This window comes from Sphaerodactylus townsendi, linkage group LG02 (genome assembly GCF_021028975.2).
Source record: "Sphaerodactylus townsendi isolate TG3544 linkage group LG02, MPM_Stown_v2.3, whole genome shotgun sequence".
In the NCBI taxonomy this organism is placed as follows: Eukaryota; Metazoa; Chordata; class Lepidosauria; order Squamata; family Sphaerodactylidae; genus Sphaerodactylus; species Sphaerodactylus townsendi.
The window spans coordinates 171,005,793-171,019,422 of record NC_059426.1 but is presented as its reverse complement, the minus strand read 5'-3'; the positions used below and the strand labels follow the sequence as shown (position 1 = coordinate 171,019,422).

Below are 13,630 nucleotides of genomic sequence, written 5' to 3'. Positions count from 1 at the left end.
ATAAATCCGAACTCCTCCTCCTCCACCTCCTCCTCCTCCTCCTCCTGCTGCTGCTGCTGCTGCTGCTGCTGCTTCTGACACAAGTTTGATTCCTTGCTCTGCCCTGGAAGTTTACTCTCAGCCTAACCTACTTCACAGAGTTGTTGTGAAGATAAAAGAGAGGAGAGGGGAATGCTGTAAGCCTCTTTGGATCCCCACTGGGGAGAGAGGCAGGGTAACAATGAAGTTGACTGACTGACTGACTGACTGACTGATTGATTGATTGATTGATGCAGCTATTGAGGGGAAATTCTGATTGGGGAAAGAATCACGCCCTTGGCTGAGTGAACCAATAAGTACGCAGAACTTGAACCTTAGAAAAGCTGTCAAACTTTTTTTGTATGTGAAGCAAGAAAGTTAATTTTAACTCCCCCTAACCACACCCCCAGGTTTGCAAAGCAGGAACTAAACATTTGTGGTTGCACCATAGCCAGTGACCTATATCTGTCTATTTCCTCATGCAGCTATTTCTATCATTGCTCATAAGAAATGATCGCAACAGGGACAGGCTATACCAGTGGAATTTCTGCTGTGTGCAAAAACGTTTTAGGCTGTATGTTCTGACAGGGATAAGGTGCCACCCCGCATTTGGTCAGGTTGCCATTTTATTTTCACAGGCTCCGCTCCTGTGCCTTTCACAGCTGCTTGACTCATGGAAATTCAACAGGTAAAGCTTTACCCCAGCGTTCTTCTTCAGAACTGCTGTTTTAATTGAGCTCAGTGTTGTCTTTGATGGGCAGCTGTTCTTTGGGGGCTTGGGGGAGAAAGGTCTTTCCCAACACCTCCGGCAGGGCTTTTGCCAGAATAAATTCCTTTGTTTTTAAAATGCCACAAGACTCTGTTAGTTGGGCTGCAGCAGATCCACACCGCTGTTCTGTATTTGTAGCCTGGAAAATGATCGCTAAGCGAGGGCATAAAAGGTCTATACAATTAGGCAGGGGTTGGATAGAGAGGGTTTTCCTGCCTCTCCATTAATACTAAAATTTGGGGGCACCCAGGGAAGTCGATGAGTAATGGATTCCAGATAGACACAAGGAAATAGAATCATAGGATCATAGAATCATAGAGTTGGAAGAGACCCCAAGGGCCAGCAAGTCCAACCCCCTGCAATGCAGGAACACACAATCAAAGCACTCCTGACATGTGTTCATCCAGTCTCTCTTAAAAAACCTCCAGAGAAGGAGACTCCACCACATTCTGAGGTAGTGCCTTCCATTGTCGAACAGCCCTGACAGTCAGAAAGTTCTTCCTGATGTTTAGGTGGAATCTCTTTTCCTTCACCATGAACTCGTTACTCTTGGTCCTAGTCTCTGGAGCAGCAGAAAACAAGCTTGCTCCCTCACCAACATGGCATCCCTTCAGATATCTAAACATGGCTATCATGTTTAAATACTCCTTTACTCAATGAGTAATTTAAATATGGGCCTAGGTGGCGCTGAAAGGGGATTAGACAGATTCATGGAGATGTCTGTTATCATGGTGAGAGGTCTATCTCCTACTACCATAGAGACTTAAGGAAACAGATAGAGGAAGTCCTCTGAATCTCAGCCCCAGGAGGGGAAGGCCTTGACCGCAGTGTAGGGTTCCTAACCTCCAGGTTGTGGTTGAAGATGAAGTAGAAGAGTTTGGATTCATACCCCACCTTTCTCTCCTGTAAGGAGACTCAAGGTGGCTCACAAGCTCTTTTCCCTTCCTCATCCCACAACAGACACCTTGAGAGGTAGGTGGGGCTGAGAGGGTTCTGAGAGAACCATGAGTAGCCCAAGGTCACCCATCTGGAACGTAGGAGTGCAGAAACACATCTGGTTCACCAGATAAGCCTCCGCCACTCAGGTGGAGGGGTGGGGAATCAAACCCAGTTCTCCAGATTAGAACCCACCTGTTCTTTACCACTACGACACACTGATCTCCTGGGATTTCAACAGCAGAGGTCAGTTCACTGGGAGCAAACGTCCACTTTGGAAGGTGGACTCTATGGCATTATACCTCATTGAGCTCCCTCCCCTCATCAAGCCCCGCCCTCCTCACTCAGGCCCCACCCCCAAACCTCCAACTATTTTCCAACCTGGAGCTGGCAACTGTTCTTCTATGCCCTGTTGTCGGCCCTTCGGAAGAACCAGTGGGCCCCTGGATGAGGCAGGATGCTGGAAAACATGGACCCCTGATCTGATCCAGGCAAGACTCTTCTTACGTTCTTACGTTCCTCTTGGAAATTGTTTGCTGTGGTTCCAGCTGGAATCCACGGTGCTCGAGGTGAGCCAAACCCCTCCAGAAGCAGTGGCAGCCCAAGGCAGAGTGTGCAAACTGAAATTAGTTGGACGGCATCCAGGATGGTGTGCGATTATACCTGCAAAAAGCATTGCCAGGTAACAGACTCCCCCCCCCCCAACATACCTCCCCAGGCTGGAACCTGCTTATACCTGTAATGCGATATTAATTTTGCATTTAGTTTTATTTGAGGTTGCCTTAAGTATTCCTTGAAATAGAAGGCTGGGAGACGAATGCTCTAAACACACACGAAATCCGCTGTGCTTTCAGGGCAGGAATCAGCAGGTCAGATTTTTTTGGTCTTTTCGTGACAAACTAGGGCCCCTTCCGCACACGCGAAATAATGCGTTTTCAAACCACTTTCACAACTGTTTGCAAGTGGGTTTTGCCATTCCGCACAGCTTCAAAGAGCATTGAAAGCGGTTTGAAAGTGCATTATTCTGCGTGGGCGGAATGAGCCTAGGACTGACAACTTCAGGTTGGAAAATTCCTAGAGAGGAGAGATCTCAGCCGGGTATAATACCATAGAGTCTATCTTCTAGAGCAACTGTAACCTCAGCTTGTGGGTTCTGTGGGGCAGCACTTGGAATGAGTTGCAACAACAATTTTTAAACAACAAAATGGTTTACTTTTCTTTACAATTAACACTTTAAAAACATCAACATTTAACGTTACAATTCAAGGTCCTGTTCAGGTTGCATTTCAAGTCCTTCTATTTACAGTCTACTAATATTGCCAAGTTGGCTGGCTCCTGAAGACTCCAAGGGCTTGATGAACAGGTTGCAACATGATGAAGGTCTCCAGGAGAACTCTCACCCATTACAACCACAAAAGAAAACCCTTAACAAGGTGTTAAGGGCTTATAGAAATCAAGGTCCGAGTCTGGTAGCCTTGTCTTCAGCAAAGACCTCTTTCAGCCTTTCTGCTGCTCTGAGTCTCCACCCCCTTACTGGGTCAACCCATTCTGGGCCAACCCATTCTGGGCATGGGGGTTACACAACCATTTTCTCCAGGGAAACTGATCTCTGTACTCTGGAGATTATTTGTATTCCAGGAGATCTTTAGGCCTCACCTGGAGGATAAGCGTCACCAAAAATCTGCACCTGCTGGCTTAACCGGTTGAATGGCAGCCTGTATTCCACAAATTCTTCCAATAAAGGTCAATAAACGCAATATACCATAAACTTGTGTCTATATTTTCTTGTTTCCAATTCACATGTTTAAATGCAACCTCTTCTCACATGCTTAATCAGAAACATACCATTCCAAACACAATATTTGACTAAATGTGACTCCAATATAGGAAATGGTCACACAAGACTCAAACGCATACAATCTTGTATTCCACAATAAAGTACCCGGCTAGTCAAAACACAGGTTGGGTTTGACCTCGTGGTTCAGACTTGGCCAAAATACTTCATAGACAATTCTTAAGACGCTCTGTCCAACTCTGGTGCTTCAGAGGTTCATGGACTACAATTCCCATCAGCCCCTGCTGATGCAGCCCATGAATTGTAGTCCATGAACCTCTGAAGCGCCAGAGTTGGACACCCCTCCTATGTAAAAGACTTCTCAATTATTCTTGGTCATCCCTCCAATACAGCAGAGGACCTCTTGACTCTCATGTCCAACCAGTGCTGTCGAAAAGCAGGGCTTGTGTTTGAATCTGGTCCATATATCCCCCTTCCTTGGGCCACCCCCAGTTCTGCGCCTGGGCCCTGCCGTGAGCGTACACTGGCTCTCCCTTCCTGTCAGCCAGTGGTCAGATCTGGCCTCCTCTTCCCCTCTTCGGTTGAAGGAGGAATGGAGTGGTTTCAGAGGTGGGATCCAGCAGGTTCTCACCAGTTCCCGAGAGTGGGTTACTAATTATTTGTGTGTGTCGAGAGGGGGTTACTAATTGGGTCTGCTTTTCCGTTAGAAATTCCATTAGGTCCAAAAATCATGAAGTCCTGTTGTTTCCTATGTGGCTGGTTAGCGAAGGTAGAAAACGGGATCATTCTCCCTGTTGGGCTGTTTTAAAAACATGTTTTAGAAATATGGTCAAGTTCCTTGTTTAAGGAAAGTATCCTCCTTTTGATTTCTAGAAACAAAATTAAGTATTTGAAAGTATTAAGTATTTGACAGGCAGTCAATTAGAGGAGAAGTAGTTGTTTCTGCTGGCAGCAGACGATAGGATTTGCTATAATGAGTTTAAATGATGGACAGAAAAGTACCAGCTGGAAATTAGGAACTTTTTTTTTACAGTAAGAGTTTTTTACAGTAACAGAGAAATTATTAATGCCCCACCCCTGGAATGCCCGGCCACGCCCCCGTCGTGCCCTACCCAGCCCCATTGGCGCTACGCCACTGTTTGAATCCCACCACCATGGGAACCTGTTACTAAAATTTTTGGATTCCACCACTGAGTGGTTTTCTTTCATTCATTCATTCATTCATTCATTTCTTAAGCTTTTATACCGCCCCATCCCCGAAGGGCTCCGGGCGGTGTACAACATATAGAAATAATACAATATAGGATAGCTGAAACATTTAAAAGCAGCGATAAAGACCATAAAACTAACTCTAATAATTATGCAATAAATCTCAATAAAAAATGAAAATATGAGTGGCGTCCAGCATTCTATTTTCAAAATTCCCTCCCCCCAAAAGGGAGGGATGGCGAGTCTCATTAGATGACAGGTGGCCTGGATGTCTGTCTGTCTGTCTGTCTGTCTGTCTGTCTGTCTGTCTGTCTGTCTGTCTGTCTGTCTGTCTTTCTTTCTTTCTTTCTTTCTTTCTTTCTTTCTTTCTTTCTTTCTTTCTTTCTTTCTTTCTTTCTTTCTTTCTTTCTTTCTTTCTTTCTTTCTTTCTTTCTTTCTTTCTTATCCTGCCTTTTCTCCAAGAAGCACAAAGTGGTGTTCTCTGCTTCATCCTCACAATAATTTTGCAAGGTAGGTTAGGCTGAGAGAAAGTGGATGGCCCAAACCAGCTTTGGGGCAGAGCGGGGATTCAAACTCATGTCTCCCAGATCCTAGTCTGACCTTCTGGCCACCATGCTACACCGTCTTGCAAACAGGTTAGGCAGAGAGAGTGGCTGGTCCAAACAAGCTTCTGGGCAGAGCAAGGATTCGAACTCATGTCTCCCAGATTGCAGCCTGACCTTCCAGCCACTATGCTACGCTGTCTTTCAAACAGGACCTTTTGGTCCCCAGCCCCCAAACAAAAACACCTCACCATCGCAACCCGCCTCCAAGCCCAAGAAGTTTCCCTTTTGGCCGTCGTCTCCTGATAAGGTTTTAATTTGCCTGGGTTGGAAACTCACACAAAGTGGATTTTCCAGCTCAGGCCCAGCAAGGAAAATGGCCTGTAGAGCTGAAAAATGGGATTTGCGGAGACACGCCTTGGCGAAGCTAAGAGGGACCGAACGCCTCTTCTCTCTACTTGCTAGGAAACTCTACCAGGTTGTGCCATGGAGTCGCGATGAATGAACTGGAAAGGAAATTGTTGCACATACACACACACACAGACTGACACACACACACACACAGACACACACACAGAGACACACACACAGAGCCGCTCCTGTCTCCCCTTCGGGACAAGTCCTTGCACGGTTGCCGGAACGCTCCGCCTCTCGGCCTTCTCTCCTCCTGGGCTTGTCAGGTTCCCTCAGGTGTTTTCCTTGCCTCATGAGCGCTTGGTGGCTTTTTCTCACCGGGAGGGAAGCCCAGAAAGAAGAACCAGAGATAAGGGAGGACGGGAATAAAGGGAGAAATAAGGAAGGCCGGCTGACGGCACTGCTGTGAACTGATGGTGTGTTGTCGCGCGTCTCTCTTGGTGGCTTGTGCGCCTGGGGTGTGTGGGGTTTCTCAGGCGGTCCCCTCACTGCGGCAGCTCCTTCCTGGACCGGAGTGCGATGAGAGGGGAGGAAATTCAAGCTGTGTGTGAACGCAGGCCTGCAAAGGGTGCCTTTCTGTGTGGGTAGCGCGCAGCCAGGAGCTCGGAGAGTGCCTGGCGTTGGCTGGGGCTTGCTTGCTCTCCCTCTCTCTCCCTCTCTTCCCCCTCCTTCTGCATTTCCATGCCCCTAGCAGTTCCCAAGGAGGCGAAGTAAGCAGAAACCCGGTCTGTGTGTGAAGTGATTCAGCAGCTCCGTCCCTCGGCTGCTGAGGAGAGATGGAGGAAACCGGATTGAATCTGGATTGGCGTGAGAGACGATGGCTGGGCTAGGGGGATTCTCAGCCGGTCCTGACTCCTGACAGCTGAGCCACTGCAGAGAGTTATCCCTTGGAGAGCGATAAGTTTTCTCTCCCTCCCTCCTCACAAACAAGAATCTATCTTTTTGGACCACGTCGTCGCTATGTCCGGAGGCATGAAGTTCAATGGGTACATGAAGGTGCGGATCGGCGAGGCCGTGGGGCTGCAGCCCACCCGTTGGTCCCTGCGGCACTCGCTCTTCAAGAAGGGCCACCAGTTCCTGGACCCCTACATCGCGGTGAGCGTGGACCAGGTGCGCGTGGGGCAGACCAGCACCAAGCAGAAGACCAACAAGCCCACGTACAACGAGGAGTTCTGCACCACGGTCAGCGACGCGCGCAAGCTGGAGCTGGCCGTCTTTCACGGCACCCCCATTGGGTACGACGACTTCGTGGCCAACTGCACCGTGCATTTCCAGGACCTGCTGCATGGGACGGGGTCCTCAGACAGCTTTGAAGGCTGGGTGAGTAGCCGGATCTCTCCTGAAACTGTGTTCACCCAGTAAAATTGGTGCCTGCGCATCATGCGCGCCGAGTGATGTGTAGGCGCATCATGCGCCGACACATGATGCGCAGGTGCATATTTCTATAAAATGACTGCCTTTTTTTGCCACTGGATGCTGGGAAGTTTGATTACCGAAACTGCCCCTATGTTTTTATCCCACCCTCGTTCCTTCCCATGTTCCTCATTCCTTCTTTGTTATTACAACAGCCCTGTGAGGTAGGTTACGGTGAGAAAGAATATGACTGGCTCAAAGCCTCTTGTTGAGTTTTAGGGCAATGTGGGGACTCAAACTCTTGTCTCCCAGGTCTTAGGCCAACACTACGGCCACGGTGTCACACCGGAGTTTGTAGAAACTCTGATCTATTAGAAGTTTGACTGTGACATTTGAGATTTTAATACAGTGGTTCTCAATCTGGGGGTCGGGACCACTTTGGGGTCGAACGGCCCTTTCACAGGGGTCTCCTAAGACTCTCTGCATCAGAGTTCTCCAGCTGTAAAATGGATAAATGTTAGGGTTGGGGGGGGGGGCACCACAACATGAGGAACTGTATTAAAGGGTCACGGCATTAGGAAGGTTTGAGAACCACTGTTCTAAAAGAACGTCAGAATTGCTGAGATTGATCTGACTGAAGATCCATCTAGTCTAGCATTCTGTTACTGATTTGGCGTGACAGCAATGTCTCCCATCCCAAGTTTCTGACACGTCAAAGGTATACTTCTCCTGAACATGGAAGCCCTGTTTACATATTATCAATGACTATGGCCCGTTGCTGGTCATTAAACGGATACCTTCTCTCTCTCTCTCCCTCCTTCTAAAAGCCATCTAAGTGGCGATCTCCATATGGTGTGGGGCAGAGTTAGCCGAAGAAGCATTTCCTCTCGGCCTGTCCCAAACCTCCTGCCAACCGGTCTCTACTGACCATCGGAAGCTGAGTCAGTTCCAGCTCAGCCGTGCCAGGCTGCGGTTCACCAGGGCAGGAGGCTGAGAAATGCCTTCCCTCTTCCTCCCCGGTGTGAGATCTCGCTCTCTGTGTCCCTGGCCCCCCGGCGTTAACCGTTTTCTAACCTTCGGAGCCACAAACCTCAGCTTCTGCACCTTGAACCAAACAGCTGCAGCTGCGAGGCAGATTCCAGTAAAGGCACAGTTGTGGCTTCCTCCTTCGGCCTCTTTGCTACGAAAGCAGGCGCTGAAAGGGTTAAAGGTCCCTGGTGCGTAGCCGAGGGGGGTCACTGACCTGCCGCAGGCTTCTGTGCGCTGCGAGAGCTTTTCGGTTGGTGTTTGTGAGCTGTGCTGGAGATGCATTTCTAAGGCGAGGGGGCGGGGGAGGCGGGTGTTGAGTTGGGTCTTGCAGTAATTTATGCTTTGACTAGAAATGCGCTGGAGGAAGATACATGTGTATTGATCTCTCTCTTCCAGCCCCCCAGCCCCAGATGCACAAGAGCTTGCAGATTTCCCCCCAGGGTTCCTAACAGTTGAAACCGAATGGCTTCAATCGTATCGCCGCACTGCTGTCCCTTTGGAGGGTGGCAAAGGAGAAGGAAGTAGCTGTCATTTCGCAGGGATGAGAAGATTTGCCCCTCGTGAAGTCTCCCCATTTGGGCAACTCTTCAAAGTTACAGGCGGGGCCTCTCTGCGCGGCCCCTTCCGCACCTGCAGAATAATGCACTCTCAATCCACTTTCGATGCCCTTTGCAGCTGTGCGGAAGAGCAAAATCCACTTGCAAACAATGGTGAAAGTGGATTGAAAGTGCGTTATTCTGCATGCGCGGAAGGGGCCTCTGCCTCTCGCTTGGCCGCCACAACACAGGAGATGGATGTGCACATTGAAGAAAGGCCGGGTTGCCAGTCTCCAGGTGCCAGCTGGAGATCTCCCAGAATTACAACTAGTCTCCAGGTTACAGAGATCCGTTCCCCTGGGGAAAATGGCGGCTTTGGAAGATGGATTCTACGATATTGTAACCCACAGATATCGCCCCCTCCTCCAAATCCCACGCTCTCCAGCCTCCGCTTCCCGAATCTCATGGAATTTCCAAGCACAGAGGTGGCGACCCTAGAAATGGGTCATCTGTTTTTCAATCACGCCACACCTTGTACGCAGTGGCGTAGGAGGTTAAGAGCTCGTGTATCTAATCCGGAGGGACCGGGTTTGATTCCCAGCTCCGCCGCCTGAGCTGTGGAGGCTTATCTGGGGAATTCAGATTAGCCTGTGCACTCCCACACACGCCAGCTGGGTGACCTTGGGCTAGTCACAGCTTCTCGGAGCTCTCTCAGCCCCACCCACCTCACAGGGTGTTTGTTGTGAGGGGGGAAGGGCAAGGAGATTGTAAGCCCCTTTGAGTCTCTTTACAGGAGAGAAAGGGGGGATATAAATCTACACTCCTCTTCTTCTTCTTTAGGGTTTGCCAATGGTACTTTGGAGAATTCCTGGACATTTGGGGGTGGAGCCTGAGGGGGCGGGGTTTAGGGAGGGGAGGGGCCTCAGTAGGGACATGAGGCCGCAGAGTTCACGCTCCGAAGCAGCCATTTTCTCTAGGGAAACTGATCTCTGTAGTCCGGAGAACGATTCCGGGAGATTTCCGAGGCCTCCTCTGTCAGTAGGCGACTCTTCTTCAATGGCTGTTTGCAGATATGCTCTGGAAGCACACCCAGCAGTCTTTTTAGTCATTTTCGAGTCATCGATGTAAACTCCTTTGTGGCATGTTTGTGCATGAGTGCATGAAGGCATGCACATGTTCCCGTCTCATTTCTTTCCTGCTAATGAGAGAGACGGGCTGTGGGGTTGGATCCAGTGCCTCGGGAGCTTGCAAAACAAACCCTTCCCGCCTCCAGAAGGGCTGTGTGGGAGAACTGGGCCACATCCTGGTTCTCTGCTCTTGCTCAAGCTGAAAGATCTTCTGCTCGCGCACCTGTAGGATGCAGCACAAAATGGCTACCCTCCACCGGTCACAAATTAACAGCCAAATGAGTATCTTAAGGCCCAAAGAGGCCTCTGCAGGCTGACTGTGGCTATCTGGAAAGTGGGTGAGGCTATTCCCTTGAATTCTGATGGAGCTGCAGATAGGCTAAGTCAAGGGTGGCCAAACTTGTTTAATGGTCAATTACGCAGCAGGCTCCCGTGGCACACTGGCAACTGAACCCTGGCGAGGCAAACTTCCTTGTACGACGTTTAAGGAAGTTGCTGCACGCGGGGAGCACAAGTGGCATGCCGCAAACATCCTTGTACCGATGTACATGGAAGTTGCTGTGCACCAGGGGCGTAGCTAGGGAAAATGGAGCCTGGAGCAGACTTAGATTTTTGCCCCCCCCTCAATGGGCCCCCACGCCGCCCTGTGCCCCGCCCCCTGTGCCTCCCCCCGTATACCTCCCTGCGCCCCATTTACCATAACTGGCTACAGGGCCTGGCGGATTAGGGACAGGCAGGGGCATGCGTAGTGGCCTCCGCTGGCCCGAACGGGGCGGGGCGGGGGAGGGCTGGGCTGGGCTGGGCAGGGCAGGGGAGCCCAGCAGCAGTGGCAGCGGCTTCTTCAGGGCCTGCCGAGGGGGGGCGGGGTGAGGGGGAAGGAGGAGGGGTGTGCCCCCACATGACCCCAATGGTGGCTGCCTGGGGCGCCTATCCCTACCTTGTCCCATGAAAGCTACGCCACTGCTGTGCATCTACAGTTCTTGCTCTCGGCTTCCCCTGCGGAAAGCAAGAACATTTGGACCCGTGCCTGATGCCGTGGTGATTAAGAGAGGAGGTCAGCTCCCCCATCTGTAGTCGGCCAATGTAAGAACCACATAGAATAAACTGCAAATGTTTGAAAGCCACAAGATATCAACAAATATTGCTCACTTTTTAATCCCAACATGCACATTTTGTTACTAACCTTTTATATAAATATTAAGAAATACACATAGGTCATAATTATTCATGTGTGTAATTTTTATTAACGTTTAAGTGAGACAGCCGAAAATGAAAACAAAAGAGGTACAAACAGGTATTGCTAATTATACTTCTTCATCTAAGACTCTAAATCTCTGGTCAAAACATGGAGAAAAATATATAAATCAGAGATAGTTACTGGCTGTTACTGCTGGTAGAAACCGCGTGAGTCTCCATCTTTGTTGTGAGTTGTTTAAAATCCAGGAAGATGTGTTGTCAAGGGTGTATGAATTAGAGCTGTCGGGTTGATTTGTAAGGATTGGACGATGCTTCAATTTCACAAACTGTGTTGTAGAATTCAGCAATTCACAGTAGTATGTTATGCTGTAAATTGAAACAAGTCCTACGCTGCTTTTCTTCAGTTCAGGGTATTTTATTTCTGGAACTTGATTCCAGATGTCAATTGCAGATTGAGATAAAATCCAGCCGCAAAGTGCATTGAAAGTGGATTGAAAGTGCATTATTCTGCATGTGCAGAAGGGGCCTAGGGGTTTGGGATTACAACAGTGGATTTGCAAGAACGGCAAAGCAGAGTTTCAGATTTTCCAAGTCCTTAAACCTGACTGGGAAATTATCAAGCAGTCCTTGTCATTTATCTTTGTGTTCTTCCAGGTTGTAATCTTTTATTGTAATATCAGGGAATGCACTGACTCTCCTGTTGAGACTGGGAAAGCAAATGAAATGTTTTGACAACGTGTCTCCGGAAAACTCTTTCTTTTATTCTGAAAGCTTCGTCGGAGTAAAATCAGAAGCAATCTTATCCTTCCCCTGAAGTGCTAAGTTGAGAATCTGTAGACGGTTCATTGTATCAGTAAGGAACGCTGGATCTCGCGGCCGTTCAGAATGACAAAAGATCAAAATGACAATGCTCCGGGCACTTAGGGACATACAGACTCCTAGCCAGAACTCCACAGAACAGGTCAGATCTGGGTTCGAAACTCCACACAACCATGAAGCCCACTAGGTCAGTGGTGGCGAACCTATGGCACTCCAGCTGTTCACGGACTACAATTCCCATCAGCCAGTTGGCCATGATGGCAGGGGCTGATGGGAATTGTAGTCCATGAACAGCTGGAGTGCCATATGTTCGCCACCACAGCACTAGGTGATCGTGACTCAGTCACTTTCTCTTTTTCACGCAAATCTACCTCACAATGTTGTGAGAATAAAAAAGAGAAGGAGAGACCTATATTATGTCATGTTGAGCGCCTGGGAGAAAGGGTAGCATTCAAATCAGACAGACCGATTAGGAAAGGCTGCACAGACTCCTTCAGCAAGGGCTAAAGCCTGTTCAGTTCTTAACCCCTCACCAGGTATACTCCTCATTCCACATTCTCTGCCCCTGGAGAAGTGAGGCAGGTATCAACTACAGACGGGGCCTTCTTCATGGTGGCTCCCCATCTTCGGAATCCCACGTCTGCTTCTGCTGCCTCTGCTGATAATTTGCTACCAGATCAGAACATTCATATTCGACCAGGCTTTGAATTGAGTTGTGGCGTAGGAGGAGTGGCGTAGGAGGTTAAGAGCAGCAGTGGCGTAGGAGGTTCAGAGCTCCTGTATCTAATCTGGAGGAGCCGGGTTTGATTCCCAGCTCTGCCGCCTGAGCTGTGGAGGCTTATCTGGGGAATTCAGATTAATCTGTGCACTCCCACACATGCCAGCTGGGTGACCTTGGGCTAGTCACAGCTTCTCGGAGCTCTCTCAGCCCCACCTACCTCACAGGGTGTTTGTTGTGAGGGGGGAAGGGCAAGGAGATTGTCAGCCCCTTTGAGTCTCCTGCAGGAGAGAAAGGGGGATATAAGTCCAAACTCCTCCTCCTCCTCCTCCCCCCCCAAGTTGGCTTATTTGCATCTTCTGAGATACTTGTATGCTAGCAAAGAGTTTCATACCATTTGGCTTATGTATGACTCAGGTGTACGCTGCTGAGCTGTGGGGGTTCTACTATTCAGTTTTATAGAATTCTTTTTGCTGGTTTGTTTTTAATTTTCACTGTTTGTAGCCATGAGACACCTCAAGGAGTTTTTTCTGTGTGTAAATCTCCTAACTCGATTGAAACAACCAACAGCCGGATGGTGGTGCCCCTAAAAATCCCCCTCCCCAATTTTCACAGGCTGTACAGCCTTTCTCTTGCGAACTCACGCATCAAGAAATCTCACTTTCCTCAAAAGGTGACTGTTGTGGGAAAGGGAAGATGATTATAAGCCGATTTGAGATCTGGTAGAGAAACGTGAGATGTAAAACCCGACTCTTTTTCTATTCTTCTTCTCTTTTGTTCTTTGACCCTTGCGTGTTACCCTGAACTGGCAGTCTCTTTTGAGATTGGGGGAATTAGCTGGAGACAGAGAGAGCAAGAGCAGGTAACTGGGATCGATATACCAGAATTGTCCCAGGTGAGAACTCTTAAAAGCACAGGGAGTTGAATAATTGAAACGGGTTTTTATTACGGAATTTTAAAAAAGAAATATATTTCAAGGGAAGGACATAGACCCGCAAAGCAGACAAGAGCTGATTCAGGAAGCAGGTTTGGATAGCGTTTCAGGAAAGGGTGATAGTTACCAGTGTGGAAGGGCTATCTATGATGGCAGCACTGAGCAGGAAATCGGCCGGCGTTGTTGGAAGCAAAGAAAGACCCCCCGTGCAGTGCTGGGATTCAGCCGGTTCGC

General features: G+C 49.0%; 1 protein-coding gene across 1 annotated transcript in view; it reads left to right on the top strand.

The window, feature by feature from the left end:
- The first annotated feature begins 5,925 nt into the window (after nt 1–5,925).
- Nucleotides 5,926–13,630, top strand: part of PRKCH (protein kinase C eta) — a 139,074-nt gene continuing 131,369 nt past the window's right edge. Inside the window, exon 1 of the mRNA XM_048486786.1 lies at nt 5,926–7,003. Coding sequence (XP_048342743.1) covers nt 6,644–7,003 — 360 coding nt within the window. The 5' untranslated portion in view covers nt 5,926–6,643. The remainder of the gene's footprint in view (nt 7,004–13,630) is intronic.